The 23,316-nt window shown below is 37.2% G+C and overlaps 2 protein-coding genes across 4 annotated transcripts in view; one reads left to right on the forward strand and one right to left on the reverse strand.

The window, feature by feature from the left end:
* Positions 1-143: 143 nt before the first annotated feature.
* ESCO2 (establishment of sister chromatid cohesion N-acetyltransferase 2) lies at positions 144-21,885 on the reverse strand. Of its 2 annotated transcripts, none has more exons than XM_047717501.1 (11): positions 21,419-21,885; positions 20,271-20,339; positions 18,237-19,074; positions 16,420-16,513; positions 14,291-14,348; positions 10,770-10,896; positions 9,534-9,665; positions 8,553-8,642; positions 7,825-7,968; positions 4,203-4,378; positions 144-383 (listed from the first exon to the last, which is right to left on the reverse strand). In XM_047717501.1, the coding sequence occupies exons 2-11, from the start codon at positions 20,321-20,323 to the stop codon at positions 251-253; spliced, it is 1,845 nt and encodes a 614-aa protein (XP_047573457.1). In that variant the 5' UTR covers positions 20,324-20,339; positions 21,419-21,885; the 3' UTR covers positions 144-250. The 2 variants fall into 2 exon arrangements, with proteins under 2 accessions (XP_047573457.1, XP_047573458.1); XM_047717502.1 differs by lacking the exon at positions 21,419-21,885 and adding an exon at positions 21,259-21,341.
* A 1,191-nt stretch (positions 21,886-23,076) lies between these two features.
* CCDC25 (coiled-coil domain containing 25) overlaps positions 23,077-23,316 on the forward strand; it is a 41,402-nt gene continuing 41,162 nt past the window's right edge. Inside the window, exon 1 of one of the 2 annotated variants that reach the window (XM_047717503.1) lies at positions 23,077-23,220. The gene's annotated coding sequence lies outside the window, so the exon portion shown is untranslated. The remainder of the gene's footprint in view (positions 23,221-23,316) is intronic. The other variant, XM_047717505.1, reaches the window with a different exon arrangement.

The raw sequence follows: 23,316 nt of genomic DNA on the forward strand, positions 1-23,316 counted from the left end.
TAATTAAGGATTCCAGTGCTAGTCAGTATATATTATCCAAAAAGTTTTTTTTTTTTTTTGAATCCCCAGATAATTTTTAACAAATTTATCCCTCACTTTTCAATTCATAAGGAACAAAACTGATACAGGTTTATGTGTGTATGTGTGTCTCAACAGATTTATTTTGATATTTGTCAAATAGTTCACATTATATGACATGGGGTTGTCTGAACTCATCTACACAGTAACTGCCCGATAATAGACATTGACTTCAACTATTAAAATTGTATACAAGGAAATTAGGGGTGTTGCAGTATTTGGTTGCAAATAACTTGCCATCTGGTGTTGGGTCAGAAAACGCTATATCGTCAATCTTGAGGAAACAGCCAAACATGAAGCAATTCCTAAAGAGGAAAAGATAATTTAACAGTGGAACAAACTTAAAATTCTGGCTAATCATTATAATTTATTTAAAGCAATCCAATTATAAAATTTCAATCCCCTTAAATACCCATGATTAAAATAAAAATTATTAAATGATAAAGAGATTTAATGCCTTAGATTTAGAGATGGAAGTTTAATGATACCATTTCACAGATGAGCAAACTGAGGTCCAGAAAAAATTCTGCTGAGAGGCAAAAGGAACCATAAAAGTCATCTAGCTGATGCTGGGGGATCCATGGTGATGAGCAATGAATAGACAATAATATTGCTGACTAAAAGCCACAGTTCATTAAAACCAAAAAACCACCATCAATAATTTTAACAACTATTCTCCTCAACCACACTCACACGCTCAGAGCTTTAAGGAGGCAAAAGCTAACCTGTTAAAAAAAAAAAAGCTAACCTGTATTTGACCACAACTCTCCTGACCCAGCTCAGCTAGGATTAACAGTTATAAAATCAAATGGTTAGAAGAATTCAACAAAATTGAGGGACATTCCAAAAATAACCAGCCAGTACTCTTCAAATTCTTCAATGCCATAGAAGACAAAGACTAAGAAACTGGTCCAAGCGAAGGAAGATGAAGACGAAAGAGCTAGGACAATTATGTGCAATATGATCCTGGCAGGGAAAAAAAGTGCTATGAAGGACATTTGAGACAAATGCCAACAGAGAAATATGAACTATACATTCATGAAAGCATTATATTCCCATTCAATACCCTGTGTTTGATGACTGAAGTATGCTTATGAAAGAGACTACCTTTTATCTTTGGTCTCAAGAAATACACACTGAAGTAAGAGGAGCTGAGAGGCATAATGTATATAACTCACTTCTAAATAATTCAGGAAGAAAGTAAATGTTAAAACTTGATGAATCTGGGCAAAGGTAAATAAGGGTTTCTTTTTACTATTCTTGCTACTCTTATAGGCTTGAAATTAGTTCAAAAAATAAAAAACTAAAGATTGGATTCAATTAGAAGATACAAGCATATGGTATACTAAGCAATTTCATACAAAGTTTACTGCTAAATTTACTAGAATCCAAGGCAAAATATTGGTTTGATTGAACAGGTCTTACTATCTTTATAAGTGGTATCAGCTATGGAGAGAACATTAGATCTGTGGGTTTGAGCCCTAACTCTGTCCTTCTATTTGCCTATCAGTGTAGACGTGTATTAATAATCCCAGGTGAGCCTCAGTTGCTTCTTAGATAAAACTAGGAACAATATCGGACTCTTACAAAGATTTAAATATGTATTGCCTCTATAAATGAGAGAGTTGAGCCCAAAGTTCCTCTTAGACAAGATAGCTGCCAATTATGCTGCCTGTAGCTTTAACTCATGGACGTGAAAAGAAAGAGATGTTCTCAAATGGATGTGTTTTTATTTTTTCATTGAAGGCAATGTAATTTTTATTCATTATTGCTTATGGATAACCTATTGCTTGGGTACCCAAAGTACTATCTACAGACCAGAAACACTCATCAGCCCCTGAGAGCCCCATAGGAATGCAGATTCTCAAGCCCCACTAGCATCTCTGAATCACACCTGCATTTTAACAAGATCCCCAGGTGACTCATACGCACGTTTACATTTGAGAAGCACCATACTACGGACTGGTGAAGATAGTCTTATTCCCCATATTCCCATATGAAGACGGTCTCATATTCCCCATGCCAAAGGCATGCATCTCTTAATACACAGAAAATAGAGATAGTTTATAATTAACTGTCAAAAATCTTACAGACACTAATTTTTCTCACTGCTCCCCTTTATAAGGAATGTGTAGGGGAGTAGGATGATGGCCCAACACTGGATCCCGTAGTGGTTTTGTTTTTAAAAAGTGTACAGGACTCAAAATTCTAGACAAGTGCTACTCGAAGCCTGGTTCCTGGTCTGGTCAAAGTGTGGTCAAAGATAACAGGATTGTAACCTGTTATCTCGGGTCAAGAGAGTAAGTTTTGCGAAACTCATCCAGCCAACCTAGATCAGGTAGGTACATGAAGAAGGAAGAAATTAAGTTCATCTGTCATGGAAGAAACTTCAAATAATTAAATGTTAGTTGAAAATGTGCAGCTGGGAATTTAAAATAGCAAATCACTATTTTTAATTGAGATATAATTCATACATCATAAAACTCACCCTTTAAAAGCGTACAATTCAGTGGTTTTTTTTTTTGTATATTCACACAACAGTGAAACTACCACCAATATCCATTCCAGAACATTTTCATCACCCCAAAAAGCAACCCTGTACCTATCTATAGTCACTCACCACTCACCTTGTCCTTAGTCCCTGGAAACTCTAGTCTGGAAACTCCTAGTCTATTTTCTATCTATGGATTTGCCTGTTCTAGGTATTTTTTGTAAATAGAATCATACAATATGGGTTTTTTTGTGATTGGCTTTCCCAATTAGCATACCATTTCCAAGGTTCATCCATGTTGTAGTACAGGTTAATACTTCATTCCTTTTTGTGGCCAAATAATATTCCATTGTATTATTGCATGGAAATTCCACATTATATATATCAGTTAATCATGAATTTGGTTATTTATACTTTTGGCTCTTACAAAAAATGCTGTTATGAAGCTTCATGTATTAGTTTTTATATGGACACATGCTTTCATTTCTTTTAAGTATATACCTTAGGAATAGAATTGCTGGGTCATACAGTTAAGAGTTTAGTTGTTTGAGAAATTACCAGACTATTCCACAGTAGCTGTACCATCCTACATTCCTATCAGCAACATGCAAGGATTTCAATTTCCTCCATATCTTGACCCATATTTGTTATTTTCCCCCTTTAAAAAAAAACTTATAATCACGCTACTGAGTGTGAAGTGGTAGCTCATTGTGGTTTGGGTTTGCAAATCCCTGATAGGAGCCATATGTATTTTTTCTTTGGAGAACTATGTACTGAAATCTTTTGCCCATCTTGAAGTTGGGCTACCTGTCTTTTTATTGTTGTGTAGTAAGTGTTCCTTCATATATACTGGATATACTAGACCCTTATTAAATGAATGATTTGTAAATATTTTCTCCCGGGGCGCCTGGGTGGCTCAGTGGGTTAAAGCCTCTGCCTTCGACTCAGGTCATGATCCCAGGGTCCTGGGATCGAGCCCCGCATCGGGCTCTCTGCTCAGCAGGAAGCCTGCTTCCCTCTCTCTCTCTGCCTGCCTCATTGCCTGCTTATGATCTCTGTCTGTCAAATAAATAAATAAAATCTTTAAAAAAAAAAATATTTTCTCCCATTTTGTGGGCTGCCTTGCTAATTCACTTTTACATTTAGTTGCACCCGTGAATTATAGTAAAGTCTTCATTAATTATACCTGGTCACACACTAGTCAATGAACAAGTACAATTTCTATAGTTATTTTTTAAACTTGAATTTTGTTTGTATAAATTGCATTTATTGCAATGTTAACTTTTATTTACATCTGTTGAATCTAATAAAAATTTGGGCTTATATTTCTCGTTTTCTAGCAATTCGTCTCATTTTATTGTTTTTATTAAAGGGTTGGTATATAATTAAGCTAGTTTTTCACCACAGGTAGTTTCAGTAGCTCTGGGTTATCATGTTTCACACTTGGAATATTGTGCCCTAAACTGGGTTTTCCGCCCAGTGCCAACACTTGCCTTAGCCTGACTTTGGTAATATTTAAACAAAGGTGTCTTAACAACATCATTCCCTTTGACTCATTCCCTTTGACTCACAAGCTGGAAAAGGTTCTGGGAAAGCTAATCTGGGTCTAGATCCATTTTATTTTATTTCTTACCTGAGAGTATCTACCAATCGTCGTGCAATGCGCTTTCTTCGTTTCAGTCTGAAGACCCAGATTCTACTTATTCCACAGACTGCAGGCTCTGGTACATCTGAACATTGCCAAGCCCGGTGACATTCTTTAGAGCTTGGGGATCCTGGACCAGTTGGTTCAGAAAGGACACGGAAGGCCTGCAATGATATACAGACACATCTAGAGCTAACAAAAACAGCTGTGTTCATATTTCTTTTTAAAAGCCATTCCTTAAAGAAAACTTAAGTATCTAAAATTAATCCTGTTATATACTTTCACCAAAAATGTTAAAATTCTGATACTTTTTGGATTCTTATCCATTTAGTCACACAATGCTTAAAAACAAAAACTAGTGGTGTTGAGATATTCCTACATTCTAGTGTATTATATACCATTATGAAATTCCTTCTGATTAAAAAATTATAAAAATCAGACTCTTACTTTTTATTTTTTAAAGATTTTATTTATTTGTTTGACAGAGAGAGATCACAAGTAGACAGAGAGGCAGGCAGAAAGGGAGGGGGAAGCAGGCTCCCTGCTGAGCAGAGAGCCCGATGCGGGACTCGATCCAAGGACCCTGAGATCATGACCTGAGCCGAAGGCAGCAGCTTAACCCACTGAGCCACCCAGGCGCCCTCAGACTCTTACTTTTAATCCAGTACATAAACTTCTCCCATTCTCTCCAGCCTCAACCATATTTATGATATCCAAAAAAACTGATAAAACTAAGGAAGATTTTTGCATATTAATTAATACTATGAAATTTGGTTGGTATTTAAGGATTTTTTAAAACTTTCTATTTTGAAATAATGTATCCTTCACTGGGTTTCCTCCAGTGGTTATATCTTTCCTAATTATAATACAATATCAAGGGGCAGCTGGGTGGCTCAGAGGGTTAAAGCCTCTGCCTTCAGCTCAGGTCACGATCCCAGGGTCCTGGGATCGAGCCCCACATCAGGCTCTCTGCTCAGTAGGGAGCCTGCTTTCCCTCCTCCCTCTCTGCCTACTTGTGATCTCTGTCAAATAAATAAATAAAATCTTAAAAGAAAAAATACAATGCGAAACCAAGGAATTAACATAGGTATAATGTATGCATATAGTTCCATGTCAGGGAACAATTCATCATACCTGTATATTCATTTAAGTAGCACCACAGCCAACCCGTACACAGAGCTACTGTATCATCTCAAAGATCTTTCTCTTTCTACCTCTGTATAGTGTCACCCACCTTTTTCCCTTTAGTATCTCTAAGGCCTGGCTACTTCAATCTGTTATGTCTATAATTCTGTTATTTTGAGGATGTCATTTAAGTGGAATCATACATCAGGTGACCTTCTGAGATGTTTTTTTTCACTAGCTCAATGCGCTTGACATCTATCAAGTTGTTGCATATATCAACAGTTTGTTCTTTTTTATTGCTAAGTCATATTCCACTGTATGGATGTACCAGTTGTGTAATCATTCCCTACTGAAGAATACTTTCATTGTTTCCAGGCTTTGACTACTACAAATAAAGCTGCTATCAACATTCAGTCATGGGGGGTACCTGGGTGGCTCAGTGGGTTAAGTCTCTGCCTTCAGCTCAGGTAATGATCTCAGGATCCTGGGATCGAGCCCTGCATCGGGCTCTCTGCTCAGCAGGGAGCCTGCTTCCCCCCACCCCACCGCCTCTGCCTGCCTCTCTGTCTACTTGTGATCTCTGTCAAATAAATAAAATTGTTTAAAAAAAAAAAATCAGGTATGGGCTTTTGTGTAGAGTAAGTTTTCATTTCTTTGGGATAAATGCCCAGGGGTAGGATTGCCGGGTCATATGAAAAACGTATGATTAATTTTTTAACAAATTGCCAAGGTGCCTGGGTGGTGCAGTTTGTTGAGCGTTAAACTCGTGGCTTTGGCTTGGGTTGTGATCTCAGGGTTGTGAGATCGAGTCCTGCACTGGCACTGGGTCTGGCATGGAGTCTGCTTGGGACTCCCTCTTTTTTTCCCTCTGACCTTCCCTACTGGGTGCACATTCAGGCACTCTCTCCCTCTCTCTGAAATAAATAAATCTTAAAAAAAAAAAACAAAAAAACAAACAAAAACTGCCAAATGTTTTGCAGTCTTAACATTTTACATTCCTCCAACAATGTCTAAAAGATCTAGTTTCCCTGCATCTTTGCCAGCATTTGGTATTGTCACTATTTTTAAATGTAGCTATTCTGATAGGTGGGTACTTAATTTTTAACTAACATCAAGAAAACTTTGCTTTTGAATGAAGTAAGAAATAAAAAGTAGAAGAGAATATATTTGGCTGTATTTGCCTATCATCACTACATAAATAGTCTACTTCCTTAAAATGAAAGAAAAGGCCAAATTGATCACTAATACAAACCAGTAACTTTTCTCTCCATTTTCTGATAAACCCACAAGACACCCTATATTATGTGTGAGTATATGTGGATATGTCTGTATATATCTCATATATATACACACAAATATTGTGTATATATCTCATATATATACACACACACGTTTCCACATACACACACATATTTATGGGTATCACATATATACACAATGAAAAGGCAGATTAAAAAAAGAAAATAAGGAAGAACAATAAAGATAGTAGAAATGAGGGGTGCCTGGGTGACTCCATCTGTTAAGCATCTGACTTTGGCTCAGGTCATGATCCCAAGGTCCTGGGATTGAGCCCTGCAGCCGACTCCCAGCTCAGCCAGGAATTTGGTTCTTCCTTTCCCTCTGCCCCTCCCCCCGACTGTGCGCATGCTCTCTCTCAAATAAGTACATGTGATCTTTAAAAAAAAAAAAAATAGGTTGTAGAAATGAGAGGAGAAAGGGAAGACCTATACAAAGGTAAAGGATAAATTTATGCTAATTTCATTTTAAGACATTGAAACAGTATTTTTAAAAGGAGACATAAGGGTAGAATACTATAAAGTCAGGTAAAAAGAACACATTTGAACTACAGTCCTCTCTAGCTAAAGATTATACTGTAAGCTCCTTGAAGGCAAAAACTCTCTAGTCTAGAACAAATGTTGGCAAACTTTTTCTGTGAAAGGCCAAGTTGTAAGTATTTTAGGCACTTTGAGCCATGTGGTCTCTGTTACAAAAGCAACCCTAGATAATATGGAAATAAATAAGCATAGCTATGTTCCAATAAAATTTTATTTATAAAACAGGTGGTGGGCTTCACTTGGTCCATGGGATGAAAGTTTGCCAACTCTTCTTCAAGAACATTGCTAATTAGCATTTAAAATAGATGCTAATTAAGGAACAATAATTATTTTACCAGATATATTAACCTGCATTAAGCCACATGTTCAATATCTGGGCTCTATAGATTTGCTCATTTAAAATCCCTGTATTTTACAGCCCAGGTATGGAGATGACTACATGAACATAAGACTGACTTACTCTGCTTACATATGACAAAATACCAAATCTAATAGAAATAAATGACTTCAATTATCCACATGGTCAAAAATACTTTAGTAGGGAAAAAAGTCATTAATGGTAGCATGCTTAAAATGCTTATTGAGATTTCACCCAACTGCTTTATTTTGCTCACATGTTATGACAATAATTTAAAAGACATATACCATACCTGTTTGATGGGCTCTGCAATTAAACACCCAACTACTCTCTTTTCATCAGATATGAAGAGAAAAGTCTTGGTTTTGTTTGGACATCTGGGAACAACTTGGTGGAAGCCCAATTCATTATCGACCAGTTCTTGGACATCTTCTACCTAACGATGTTAGACATGAGAAGAGATTAATTTATGATTACTATCATTTAAGCCTCTTTTACCTCTATTTCCTAAATTTACACACTCCCTAAATTACTTCACTATTGATGTACGTATCTGTCACTCTGGAAACAGGGTCTGAAAAACCGATTTTATAGATCACTCTCAGCGGAAAGAAATGCAGACTCCTGGGGGAGCAAGGAGTGGGAAGTGCCAGAAGAGACTGTTTCAGCTTTATTCATTGTTTACTGGGGGCACAACATCCCGCCCAAGAAACGACAATACCAATACAGAAAAAGACTATGGGGGCAATTTCTCAATATTAAAAAGCTTAATTTATCTTTCATAAGTGAAAATGAAGGTAAAAGATAAAACAGATAACTGTTTTCTTTAATCTTTTACTGACATTTTGTCTTATAATTTTTAATTTAGTTTTGTATAAACCAAAATGAAAGTCATACATGCATGTGCACTGAAGTGGATTAGCTCTTAGGAATAGTATTTTATACTTAGGTTGATTTCTTGGTGAGAGGAGAAAGAGGGAGTAGGAGGAGAATAAGGATTAAAAAACTAATGCTCCATACCTTTCTAATAGCATAACTTGGATCACGTGGCAGGACCAACACAATTTTCCCATCCCAAAACTGTGCTACTACACGTTCTTTTTTCCAGCCCTGACAAAAAGAAAAAAAGTCACAGTTTAATTTGAAGAAGGGGGAAAAAAATCATCAAATAGTCTGGAGAGAACAAAAAGATGAACAATGAATGCTACGAAAAAAGACACAATCCATGTAAAGGAATGTGAGAAGGGAAATAAAAGATGCCTAAAATAAAATGCCAGTTCTCAGGAGGCTGACACCCTGGTGGGAGACATGTACATAATTTACTACAAAATAAGACGAAGTCAATTAAAGAGCCCTTCATAGCAATATAGAGAAAAAATGATGATTTAATAGCAGTAGGAAGGTGGGGGAGGGCTAGAATAAGCAGTTTTAATAAACCACACTAAAAATAGAGGAAAAAAGGAAATGCATTTGAGTAGCAGGAACTGTCACAAAGCCAATAAATAACAAGATGTACTGGACTAGAAAGGTGCTTAATAAAAAGATGGAACTTCTCTTATGAGAAAAGAAAGAGTCTGGAGAAGTCAGACTATCTACAAAAAAGAAAGTAAAGTGAGGAGGTCCAGGGAAGTGAGGGTTTCCTCAAGTCTTTGAGTTTTGTATCCTCATCGTTCAGCTCTGCTCAAAAGGCTAGACTTAGGAATAGGGTGTTCACTCAACCTAGAACAATACTTCTCTTATATTAGGATAGAAAGTTTGAACTGGCACTTTTATTAAAATTCAGCTTTTGAGTATCATCAGCCTCAAATATTAAGACAATAAAACTACAGATGGTATTATTTATGGATCATATATGCCTTTTCAACATCTAAGCAAAAGAAAAAATATATATGTATACACACCCACACACACACATATATATATTTATTTATTTTTAAAAGAAATATATCTTCTAAGGCAGTTTTACTTTTAGACCAAACTGAAAGACTATTTTTGACTTACAGTGTATTTGATGCCCTCCAGAAATCTGTAGTGATGCTGAACATGCTGCAGTTCATCTTCAGGGCTGGAAGCAGTATAGATCATGCCGCAAGACTTACACATGGTGGCTCCAAAGTGTTTCTGACCTGCGTCCTGTATGTGGGAAAAGAAAAAGAGAAAGCCCATCTTAAACATATCACAAATAGCTCTATGTTTAGTTCATGTAACCACTCACTCAAATTTCTCCCTATTTTTCTTTTATGCCGGCATGAGTGAGATACTAAATCAAAGTCTGGTTACTATACGCTCTTCCCCCATCTCCTAAAAATAATGGAATGAGAAGAAACCTAAAAATGCAATAAATTGATGAAAGAAATGAAACTGTTTCTTTGATGGTATAAAAAAATCAAGATTCCTTGCCTGGACCCATAGTTCTAGAAGGAATCAAATCATAAAGGCAATAGTTAAGACGAACAACAGAGCCTCTTTATTAAGCTCTTAAATGAGAGATCTGAAAAGGCCTTATTTCAAAGGGGAGGGCAAAAATCTCAGGACTTGTATATTTGTTATATAGTACTTTTTCCTTAAGTGATTAGGAATATTAAAATTCTTTGCCCTAAGAGTTAATAAAAAAAAAACCAAATGTAATACATAATAAAAGATCAGAAAAAGCACAGATAAATTCATGACTATAGGATAGTTAGGAATATTCAATTGTATGGCTTATTAATTTCCATTTTATCTCATAAGGCAATACTTAATGCTACTAAAAACACCAAGTTCTGAATGAATACTGGGGCTGGAAAACTTTTTCTCCAAGGGGAAAGACAGAAAATATTTTAGGCTCTTTTTGTCTCATATTCTTCTCTTTTTCTTTTTGCCAACCCTTTAAAAACGTCAAAGCTATTCTTAGTTTACAGGCCATAGTTCAGATTTGGTCCATGGCCATAATTTGCCAAGCCCAGGTCTAATACAGTGTGGCTATGCTCATTACATCTTTTGTGGATCACCAATAATTTTCCTTATCTGGAGACAACTTATTCATCAGTATTCTACTAAATTACTAGCATTGTCTAACATTATGAGTCTGAAAATCTACTCGACTAGCTTTAAAGGCTATCACTACAACAAAGCTGGCATTTACAAAACTCAAAATGTCTCTAAACCATGTTAACTACGCTAAGCCAAGATGTCTGACTTCATGTTCTGTATGTGAGAGCCACAAAACAGGAGGAGCTTTGTTTTAAATTTACTCACAATGATGAGCTGCTCTTTTGTTCCTTTATTTGTATCTCTGGTATTAGTACTTTTCTGCTCACTGATCTGTTTCAAGGAGTTAGCAGATACGATGGGTCTCACAGAAGACTGTTCGTCAACTAAAGATCTTTGAAATGAAAGTTAATTATTATTTAATATTTAATAGCATTTAATTATTTAATAAATTAAAAATGTCTAAGGACTTACAATGAAAACATATATGTACATAATACTTGCAGAGAACCTTGCAATTTTTATTGCTCTTTATTGACAGTAACTTAATGAATATGGCTCAGAACAATAAGAAACCTGAAACCCACTCAGAGAAGATCAGTAGTTTCATCCAGGCAAGGTAGTAAAGAATGGCAGTAAGACACAAATCCTTGTTTTCTAACTCAAAATCCAAGGGACTCTCACCGAAAGTATCAGATATACATACATAGCTGTAAGTTGACTTCCTTCTTAAAAAGTGAAAAAAAAAAAAATTTTTTTTTTTTTTGCTTTACCAAATTTTAGGACATGTAGGCATAATACTACCCACGTAGGCGGTAACAACCATACAAAATAACACCATACAAAATAAGCAGATTTATTATTGAACCTCACAGTTCCATAGGAAGTCAGCCACCAGCATTTCATGATCTAACAACTCTTTACTTGAGCAGCTGAGTGAGGCTAATATATTCACTTGTCCTCATACCAAATGCACCACTCCATTATTCTCAAATACTTAGGAAAAAAATATTTTGGCTGGATAGATGGTGTTGAGGCAACCTGTTCTCATTAGGAAAGAATGTTGGGATTGGCTTACAGAGGTTGTAAACTGGGCCAAATCCAGCTAGCAGGTATGTTTTGTTTGGCTTACACAATGTTTAAAACTTTGGATTAGCTACCAATATTTCAAAATCTAAAGACTTCACTTAAAAATGTGTATTTCCAATATTGCAAGAGACACTATAAGATCACCAGACCACTATTTCTTCAAAGAATGTAACTAATAGAGTACATGCTCTTTTAGATGAGGTATGCACTCTTCACCAATCTCTGTAGGCCAAGTTTGTAACTCTTGTCTTATAATGAAAGGACCTTGGTTTTCCAAGAATGAAAGGAATAAAAATCTGTGGAGGGTAGAGGTAAAAGAAAATTAGCAGGAAAAAACCAAGGGCCCAAAGCAAGAGATTCAGAGAAAACTAACAAGTTAAACAAACAAATAAACACTGGAAAAAATCCTGTCCAGTGCTTTAAGGCTAAGCCAACCAACCCTGTTATCATTTGACTAGATGAATATTTTTCAGACTGATTTGGCATTATGGTAAGAAATGTATTTTACATTTTGACCAATATAGACACATATATAAAACTAAAAACAAAAAATTTCCACTAAATAACTTACTGTAAATAAGTAACTGTGAGAGATGCATTATTCCTTTTAAAAAATGCTAGATATAGGGTGCCTGGGTGGCTCAGTGGGTTAAAGCCTCTGCCTTCAGCTCAGGTCGTGATCCCAAGGTCCTGGGATCGAGCTCCACATCGGGCTCTCTGGGCGGCGGGGAGCCTGCTTCCCCTTCTCTCTCTCTCTGCCTGCCTCTCTGCCTACTTGTGATCTCTGTCTATCAAATAAATAAATAAAATCTTTAAAAAAAATGCTAGATATGATGCTTTTAAACTGACCTGACATACCTCTAATGGTACACACCTGCAAAATAAAACACATTCTCGAGGTTGCTTTAACCCCTCCTCTTTATGCAAATTTTGCTAAGGAACTCAGCTCTTCCCACCCCTGCATGTATGACCACAATCTATTTCTTTCTTTTTCTTATAATTTTATTTATGAAAGAGAAAGAGAGAGAGCACAAGCAAGGGGTGAGGGGCAGAGGGAGAAGCAGACACCCCACTGAGCAAAGAGTCCAATGCAGGGCTCAATCCCAGGACCCTGAGATCATGACCTGAGCCGAAGGCAAATGCCCAAGTGACTGAGCCAGCCAGGCACCCCCCCTTATACTACCTTAGTAATTTTAACACTTTATTACATGTACTCATTTAAATCCTGTCTTCCTCCAACCATAACTTCAATGATAGGACTATGTGTTATTTATCTTCACAGCTCCAAAACTCAGTATAGTTCAGTACAGCATAGTACTCTATAAATGTTGGCCAAATGAGTGACTGAACAAAAAATAAATGTGAGACAAGGTGCCTGGAGAATCTGTAACCTACCTAAATTAAAAATCATAGGTTAAACTACAATGGATTGATGAGATTTGACCTTTTGGGTCCTACATAAAGATAAATTTTGAGCAATCCAAGCAATAGTATCCTAATATCTCCTTAGGCTAGATTAGTGTATATATTTTTATTAGCCAATTGTGGCAGGTTTCAATTCGCAATAAATAGTCATGAAAGAAGACATAGATGAAAAAATGGAAATGTACAAAAACCCGGAATATGGCCTTTGAAGAGGGAAAGTTGTCTACCCAACCCAGTCTCTGAGGTGACAGAAGTTGAGGTGTTCTGAAAGTAGAACCTAGTTACAAGCTCCTTGCTCAATACCTTGCTATTTATCATCCAGTGGGGAAAGAAGGAGTAAAACTACTTAGGAAGATGTTCAGACTATAAGAAACTTCTTTTCCAGAGCTTTTCCACCTATCCTGCTCACACCTGCCAATGCTCCCTCATCCCAGTCTTAGCTTTGACTAGGATAGTGGTAGCTTCACCTGGCATTTATAAGAGCACTGAACTGCTGCAAGTTACTCACTCCTCTGGCCAGTTTCCCAGTCTATAAAATGGGGTAATAATGTAATAATGGTACCTACATCGTGAAGTTATAAATGCTTATTAAACATGAACTATTATTAATACATTATCACCCAGGAAAGTCAATATAGCTGAACGGGCTTTAATTCAGATATGGATTCAAATCATGGCTATTAAAAGTTGTTACACCTAAGAGTTGTGCAATTGTAACTGAATTACTATCAGTTTCCTCAGCTGAAAATGAAATTATTAATACTACCTACCTTCTAGGTTACTGTAAGAATCAAGTGAGATAAAGGATATAAACTATTTACTATGGGTCAGGTACTGTATAAAAATGTTAGCAAAATGGGGTGCCTAGAAGGCTCAGTTGGTTAAGCATCTGTCTGCCTTTGGCTCAGGTCATGATCTCTGCGTCCTGGGATTGAGACCAATATCAGGCTCCCTGCTCAGTGGGGAGCCTGCTTCTTCCTCTTTCTCTGTGCCTCTCCATTACTCATGCTCTCTCTCGCTCAAATAAACAAAATCTTTATTTAAAAAAAATGCTAACAATTATTATTGCTCAAACCCATAAAGATTTTTCCCTTCTCTCATCTCTTAGGTTCTTATGAAGTTTCTATGACAGGACCTGATTTCATCTTATTTTCAATATTCCCTTAGTGGGGAGGAAAAAAAATATTCTCCAAATTAAAGAGCACAAGAAAAAAAGATACCCAGAGGACCCAAAATTAAATACAACTTAAACATTAAAGAAGAGCAATCCCCACCTTTTTGTACTGACTGGAGACACACTGAAGATGGGATAAACAATGGACTCAGGAGAAACTGGGAGGGGAAAAAAATGACAATAATTTATAACATAAACTCAAAGCATTAAATCATAAAATTTTAAACGTTAATATGACCAAAGTATTCAAATCGCTTGATTTCAAGACTCAACAATTAATCAAAACCATATGGTATTGGCAAAAGGACAAACAGATCAATGGAACAAAACAGCACCAAACAGACCTACACATATACAGCCAACCGACTTTTGACAAAGAAGCAAAGGTAATTAAGCTGAGAAAGGACAGTCAACAAATGGTGCAGTCATATGCAAAAAAACCTGACAGCACTTTTCATAAAGATTAAGTCAAAATGGGGAGGCCTGGGTGGTTCAGTCGGTTGAGCGTCTGCCTTAGGTTCAGGTCATGATCTCAGGGTCCTGGGATAGAGCCCCACATTGGGTTCCTTGCTCAGTGCGGGGGCTTGCTTCTCCCTCTGCCAATCTCCCTGCTTTCTCTATCAAATTAATAAAATCTTAAAAAAAAAGTTTTAAAGACTGAAGTTAAAATAGTAGTTGACTAGAGAAAAATATGTTGCAAGTGGGCTGCATAGAAAAAAGCAAACTTTAAACTTCACATTGAAAAATAGAGCTCATTCTCTAGAAACAAGGCCAAAACAGGTCTGATTCGCTGTGGCTAAGTTACTTAACCTAAGTCCCTTTCCTCTTCTATAAAATGGGCATACAAACCCATTTCCTAGGGTTATTGTGAGAAATGATAAACTAATTATGAAGTACTAATTAAACTTTTACCATTTGTATACTACCTTTATGAATTTTACCATATCCTTATGCCATCTGTATTATTTTTTATTCATTAAGTATTTTTTCTTTAAATGGACTTAGTGTACTGAAATAAATTTATTTTAAAAGAAAACATTAGGGGTGCCTGGGTGGCTCAGTGGGTTAAGCCGCTGCCTTCAGCTCAGGTCATGATCCCAGGTCCTGGGTTCGAGCCCCACATCGGGCTTTCTGCTCAGCAGGGAGCCTGCTTCCTCCTCTCTCTCTGCCTGCCTCTCTGCCTACTTGTGATTTCTCTCTGTCAAATAAATAAATAAAATCTTTAAAAAAAAAAAAAAAGAAAGAAAACATTATAACTACTGCAAAGAGAAAACCGTTATTGTTCTGTTACATGTTCTATTATATCAATAATAGCACAACCCATACTAAACACTTAGCACTGCCTGGCACAAATTCAGCACCTACTAAATACTAGTTATTAACAGTGTATTTCAGAATTATCATTATGAACAATCCTTCTGTGTATATCATTAAGTCCTGTTATGTGCTATTGTTCCAGATTATGCTTTTAGTTTTATCTTTGTTTTCTTCCTATAAACTGCAGTTTTCTCATTATAGTCAACATATATACTCCTAGAATTTAATTTATTTCCAAAATTACAGATATAACCAACAAGGTAAAGTTACCAAGAATCTGGTTGGTAAATAAAATGTTAATTAACCTGTCTGTATATTCATAGTTTAGTAAATACTGTTTATTTGAACAATGACACCACAAGTTAGTAATGGGATTTCAGAACTAAGAGAAATTTAAAAATGAAGACCAACCCCTTACTTTAGACATCTCCTCCCTAGATCACACAGTTAAATAGTGGCAGACCTAGACAAAATCCTAAGGTTCCCGATGCCCAATTCAGTGTTCTTTCTATGGTTTTGTAAATTATGCTTATTTACAACAGGGCTTTGATCACATATATATAACATAAATCGTTTTTACTCCTTCCTATTATTTTGGGTAAAAGATAGGTAGGGTAGGTGTGATGAGAAGACCAAGTTCTAAGGAGCCTAAGTAACTTGGCCAAATCCCATAGACCAATTATGCATCAGTATTTTGTCTTAAATTCCAGCCCAAGTTCTCCTTGTCTTCAAAATGCACCGCACTGCTTACCATTGAAAACAGTGTCACTGAGATAAACACAAAGATACAAAACAGAAGCTACATACTAAATAAAAAACCCGACAACATATTATAGTATATAATTCCATATTGACACATGAATTATCATTACAAGTAAATAAACTCATTTGGAGAAGTTTTCTCTTACTTACCCGCCTTGTTTTCACTGAGAAAATCCTCTGAAGGAAAACACTTATTTTCATTAGGTTTACATTCTCTTAAAGAAACTACTCCATCTAATGAATCCTGAAAATAATAAATAGGGAAAATTAAAGGAAAGTTATAATTCTTAATTATTTTCTATCTCATGAATGAATCCCAATAGATTTATTCCTAAAGCAAAATAACAAGTTTATTATAAATTACACTTTTAAATTGATTTTAAATCCTCAATTTTCAGACTATTTAAGGAAATTTCCTGTTTACTAAATGTACATAATCTTTTAAAAGATAGAGGCCACATATTTAATACTGTAATTGTCATCCTGTCAAAAACATATTACATTTCCTGGTAAAGATGGTAGATTGAAGATTATAAAACATCCCTTCTATGATAATGAAGTAAAAAAAAAAAAAAATTGGCTAAAATTTCCCCAGCAGCCACCAAACTGAAAGGAACAACCTTTCGTCATGAACTTTAAAAAGAGGCAGCCAAGGGGAAAAAACAAAAAAACAAAAAACAAAAAACAAAAACCACTCTGTAGTAGCTGGAGAGACTTCCAAATCCTACCTGTTTGGGCAGTAGCAGGGAAGGGGGGAAAAGCAAAGTAGAAAACACTCTCAAGTATTTCACTAACACTACTAATTTGGTAAGACTCAGAATATGTAGCTTGGAGGGAAAGGAAAAAACTCCTTTTGATCAAAGTAGAACTCTTATTCAAGACCATTACATCTCAGTAGAAATGGGACAACACATCAGTTCACCATTTCTCAGGGCACCATAATGAGTTGGGGAAAGGTGATGTACCCGCAAATGAGAAGAGGATTCATCCTTGGCTAGGTGAGATGAATACTATTAGCAGGTATTTAATGAAATATTAAGAATCTTGAGCAGAGCTCAGTTTCACAAATTTAAGATGCACAAAAACCCAGCTTCTCAAAGATTACTGAGAACTAGACAGAACCCAATACCCAGCCCCTCAAAAGGAAGTTCAGAAAAGAAAATAAGGCAAAAAAGACAGTTGCAGAGAATTCATCAGGTCTCTGTATAAATGTTCTCTATTACCAAACAGATAAGGAGAATACTAACCAGAAGATGGATGGGTGGAAATGCAGAAACTACCCCCCACACCACCACTTGGTTTTGCTAAATTGAGAATTTTACCCTGAATTGTGCATGTTTAAAAACTTAGGTACATTTATGTAAAGTCCACAGATATAAAGTATACAATCTGATCAGTTTTGATAAACTTAAACACTTATATCACCAAAACCCAAAACTCCAGTCAAGATATAGGGGTGTTTTTTGACAGAAAAAATAGGAAGAATTAGTAAAATCATAATGTCATGGCTTAGCCAGCAAAAACAAGGTATTAAAAAAAAAGTTGTACTTTGTCTTCTCTAAATGTTCTACAATCTAGCACTTTAAATAATGAGCTGAAACAAACAAAGCAATATGCTCATACACTGAAAAACTACTACCCTGGTTTTGTTATTTCGACTTTCTAAAAATACTACCAAGTAAAAATTGCTAAGCTTCTCTGGACTTTAGTAATAAGGAGATTTAATGAAATGCATACCTAATGCAAGAAAATGTTTAGGTTTCCTTATGCCAAAAAAGAGAGCAAAAATCCCATCATTCCACCCTGCCCCTATATTCTTTTATGGTGATTAAACATACTATTTGGCTTCATAAAACAGTCCTTTGGACAATAAAATAAAATTTTTTTCAACCATGTTATGTATACATATATATTACGTATACTGAAGTTTTAGTTATTTTTAAAGTTACATATTTGGTTTTCTTTACCTTTATTAATTTTTCTTCATTTTTACTTCTTGCATGAAGCAGCTCGACGTTTGGTTCTTTTTCTAGTAACAAGCACTTTGGCACTTGCCTTGTCTCAAATTTTTTTCTTTTACTGACGGTCTCTACATCAGAATCTTCAATCACTTCTGATATATTCTTTTGTGTGAGTCCCAATGATGGCTTGTTTTCCAGAGACAATTTTCTAAGACAGGGCTTTTTTCTACTAACAAAAAATGCCGCTCCACCCTGAAGTGTAACTTGTGGTTTGACTTTTTGGCTTAGAACCCGAGGAGCATTCAGATTATTTTGAGCTGAATAATAACTATTCTCTTTCTCTATAATTGGCTTATAGGCCACTCGATTTTGCTTGGAATTTTTAGAATTCTTTGATAGAGGCTTGATGCATTTATATTTTGGTTGACACTTAGAAGTTAAACTCTTTTGTGGTTTTTTATTCAATCTCTTGGAGCAGACTGGTTTTCCCTGCATTTTTTCTGTCACAACGGGAAAAGATTTGTCTTCATTATTAGTTTTTAGACAAATGGATCTACTCTCTTTTATCAGCTTTCTTTCTAGTGGGTTGAGGTACCACTTGTCTTTGTTGTAAAAGGATACAGTAGACACAGCAGATTTAAATGGCGAACCTTGATTTGCAGGTGGAAATTTGTTTTTTTTAGTTGTTTCGAGTGGACTTGAAAGGAAATGGCCTTGTTGAGAGCAATGTGCCTTTTCTTCACTGTTATCACTTCTTTGGCAAATGTAATTTTGATCAGGTGATGGAAGTATATTCTCAGCAAAGTCCAGAATTAATTTCTTTGATGGAATGTCTGATAATAGGCTATGAAAAGAAACAAAGTCCATTTTTAAGTATCATCTTGCTTCAATTTTATGGCAATCTACTGCTAAGTAATAAACAACCATATTTGTATGTCATACTAAAAATAATACATCTTCTCTACCAAACATCCACCCATACACATTATCTATTAAACAGGATTATCAAATTGTGTCTTTACCAAAGCATTCAAATATTTTTCAAAAGTAAACTCCCAATAATGCTTGCAAAAACAAACACTGTTAATAAAAAAGCTTTTTTTTTTTTTTTAAGATTTTATTTATTTATTTTGACAGAGAGAGAGATCACAAGCAGGCAGAGAGGCAGGCAGAGAGAGGGGAGGAAGGAGGCTCCCCGCAGAGCAGAGAGCCCGATGCGGGGCTCGATCCCAGGACCCTGAGATCATGACCTGAGCCGAAGGCAGCGGCTTAACCACTGAGCCACCCAGGCGCCCCTAAAAAAGCTTTTATATTGTGGCACGCCCTTGCTTTAAAACCTATTTCTAAGTTTTGGCCATATATTCAGAGCTCACCAGGCTTAACTGGCTACAAGTTCCCTAAAATTATTAATTCTATGTAATAAACTGACCTTCTCAAGCCTGTTCTGTGCAGAGTAATTTATCTCCTATTATAACATGTAGTAAGCAGTGAGTAAACAGACTTTCTAGGATTGTTCACAGAAAAGTACTGAATGAAAACCACTATGTTAATTATTATAGGAGAACAGAAAGGAGGAAGGTAATAAAAGATTTAACATACATTTCCAAGTCAGAGAAAACAGCTCTTCCTGATTCTCTCCAAAGGCACTGAATAATTAATTTTGAAAGTTTACAGTATTTCCAGATTCGAATTGGAATTTAAAATGTTGCTAGAGGGGCGCCTGGGTGGCTCAGTGGGTTAAGCCGCTGCCTTCGGCTCAGGTCATGATCTCAGGGTCCTGGGATCGAGCCTTGCATAGGGCTCTCTGCTCAGCAGGGAGCCTGCTTCCTCCTCTCTCTGCCTGCCTCTCTGCCTGCTTGTGATCTCTCTCTGTCAAATAAATAAATAAAATCCTTAAAAAAAAAATAAATAAAATGTTGCTAGAGCCACAAGTAGACAAGTGGAATAATGGAGATTTTAAGAAAAAGAAAGGAAATATAAGAAAGACAAAAAGGTGGATTTTACTTTTTTAGGAGTTTCTAGCCACGGGATGAGACTCACTTCTCATAGTTTGAAGAATGCTGCTTCCTTTTTCTTGGAGTAAAAGCTGACATCTTCTTAACTGAACTCCTAAAAGCAACAGGAAAATTATAACAACCAAATTAATCCAATATGTATAAAAGTCACTGTATCAAAATTATACTTTTAGAGTCTGAAAAAGTTTTTTTGATGGATGAGGTACTTTAAAAAGAAAATCACTTTAATAAATATTTAAACTGTGAAGGTTTAAAAAAAAAAAAAAGGAAAACACTGCCTCACAGTAGCAATTAAGAAATAAAAGTAGAATTAGTACATCTGTTTCAAGCTGAAAATGATCCCACCAAGGAAGAAATTTTGTTTGTTTGTTTGGTTTGTTTTTTAAAATTCCATTTCAGGGCACATTTTCCCCTTTAGTTAGCCTGATTAATTAACACCAAGTTTAAATACTTTACCGGTATATCTTCCTGTGATTTCCCTCACCAGACCCCACACTTCCTTAATACGACATTTAACACATTTTCTTGGTGGTTTAACTGTCTTCCTCAACAGCCCAAATGCTCAGTGAAGGCAGAGACCGTTTCTAGCTTTTTCTTCAGAGTTCATGCAAGAAAATGGGTTTAGCATAATCCTCTCCCATCTTCCTGAGGAGCCTAGAGCAAGCCGCTTGTTCCTTGTTTATAAAACACTAGGAGCTCCTCCCGCTGCTGAAAATAAACACAATCCTGCACATTAATTCTCGAGCATGAGAGAGCCTGGTTATGTTGCTCAGTAGTTTCTCCTCCTTCCTTCGGATTAGGTACATTAAAAAAAAAAGTAAAACACAGGCAGGACTTCAAGGTTAAAGAGAAAACCGGGGTCTCTGGAACTCAGAGGTCGAGCCCCTGCTTAAGAGAGGACTCTTCTGGAGAGGAATGAAGAAAGGTATGACAGAAAAGCGCGCCTGTCCTCAAACCCTGTCAGGGCAAAAAGACAAGAAAACCCTAAGTCAGAAAAATGGAAACCCGGTGACCTCAAAGTGCGGAGAACCCCCCGAGAGGTTTCGGTCTCGAGCCGCCGCGGCGCCAAGCCCTCAGCTAAAGCCCTTTTTCCTTGACATTCACCCGCACGTTCCACAGAATCTCCCGTTCTCCTCAGTCTTCCCCCCGCGCCTCGGCCCCCGCAGCCCTCACTTGAGGTTCGAAGCCGGGAATCTCTCTCCGGTGGAGCCCGTTTCTCCTCCACTGTATTCAAATTACCGCGCGCCCGTGAAGGCTGAAGCCGCTGCGTTTTGATTCGCCGCTTTTCAGACCCTCCAAGGGCTGGCTCGGTGATTGGTCGCTCATTAGCCATTGCCCCGCCTATCTGGGAGGGGGTCTCCAAGATTCTCCCGCCCTTGGCAGGTGAACCGCTCTCTTCAGGCAAGGAATCCACACCTTCCATAATCCCTTGCGGGAGCGCCGGACTCCGTTCCCTAGGTCTGGTTTAGATGCATTCTGGGGATTGTAGTTTTCGGCGGATAAAGTCACCCTCTTGAGGTCGAGGCACCTTCTGGGGTTACTGGTTTAGCATGTTTTTGTAAAGTAGCCTTCCCAAGATTCTCGAGGCAGTTGTCTTTAACGTTCGAAGCTTTGTTCATTAACTATTTTTATTAGTAATATGTTAGATTTCTAGTTCTTTTTTTTAATTTTTCAAACTAAATTAAAAATAAATAAATAAATAAATCTTGGCTCTAAACATCTGTGACGTGCCGGGCAGTCTCACACCCTTTACGAGTTTTATTTCATTTACTTCTCGTCACAACCTGTGAGATATGTATTATCATTCCCATTTTACTGAAACTAAAACTGAGGGCCCGAAAACAATTACTATTTATAGGATATAGCTAGGTTCTTGCTTTGGGAAGCCCTGTGGTTCTTAAAGTACTCATGGGCTGTGAGCTACTGTTACTCTTTGTGTCACCAGATCCTGGTAGAGTCTTTGGCACATTTTTAGTTCTAAATAAATTTGGTTGAAGAATGCACTTTTCTTCATAGAACGTAGTCTGTCGGAGTGAAGAGAAACCATCAGGTCAAAACTAACAGCTGGGGAGCTTTACATAAGTAATATTATTCCCACGTGACAAAAGCAGTTATATTTCTAAGGTTCATTGGTTTGGAATTCGCCCTATCACACAGGTAATGGATGGCCCATCATAGAGTTTACAGCAGAACAGTCCTGAGTCCAAACCCCAAGAAGTATATACCTCTGGGAATATCATTAACAAATCAGTTTAGTCAACCGTTCACTATGTTCTAAACCATTTACAACCATTTACACCTGTTAACTTACTTCACCTTGGAAAAAGAACCTATGAATTAGTTGCTGTATTCATCTTCATTTTGCAGATCAGGTTAGCGAAGCACAAAATGTGGCCAACAAACGCCTTGTAAGTGGCGGAGCTAGAATATGAATAGTGGAAGCATTTGGGTTCATTTCAAAATAAAAAGTTTCTACTACGTGCCAGCTACTGTGATTGGCGCAGGGAAGACTGTGAAGGAGGCAGTGGTTTCTGCTGTCCCGGAGCCCATCAGGGGGTGATGGGTAGCAGTGAACAACAGATAAGCCTCAAGATAAGACCGCTCACTTGGTGGTGACTCTAAAAGCAACGTCGGCCAAAGGCATTTTTCTTTTAAGAGGATAGAATTTCCTTGCTGCGTTTTCCAACTACGAATTGTCCTAACTCCATCTACTTTCCTTCTTCAACCCCCAAACTAGTGAACGTTATTAGCCCGTCCGCACCCTTCCCCCACTCACCCACTCGCCAGGATTAAAGATGGCGCCAACGGCTGGCGTTATGACGCGACCCGACGTCCGCCGGAAGTGCGCGAGGAGTTCCGGGGAACAGGAGGCCTCTCTCTGGTATCCTGAGCTAGCGAGTTGAGTGCTGCTGTTGCGCGCTGGAGTCCCCGCGCCGCCGCCGAGATCATGGTGTTCTACTTTACCAGCAACAGCGGTGAGTGGGCGCGGTGACCTCCTCCGTCCCTGCTCTACAGCGGGGCTCCGAAGCCGGGACCCCCGGCTGTTCAGCCTGAACTTCATCTTAAAGCTG

The sequence above is a fragment of the Lutra lutra genome, chromosome 2 (assembly GCF_902655055.1).
Source record: "Lutra lutra chromosome 2, mLutLut1.2, whole genome shotgun sequence".
Classification (NCBI taxonomy): domain Eukaryota; kingdom Metazoa; phylum Chordata; class Mammalia; order Carnivora; family Mustelidae; genus Lutra; species Lutra lutra.

Excerpts from the sequence above, each read along its gene's own strand:
- ESCO2 (XM_047717501.1), bottom strand. The coding sequence starts at position 20,323 with ATGTCAGCTTTTACTCCAAGAAAAAGGAAGCAGCATTCTTCAAACTAT. Across the intron at positions 8,643-9,533 it reads TGGAGGGCATCAAATACACT|GGCTGGAAAAAAGAACGTGT; the intron begins GTAAGTCAAAAA and ends TCTTTTTGTCAG. Across the intron at positions 384-4,202 it reads CGATTGGTAGATACTCTCAG|GAATTGCTTCATGTTTGGCT; the intron begins GTAAGAAATAAA and ends TTTCCTCTTTAG.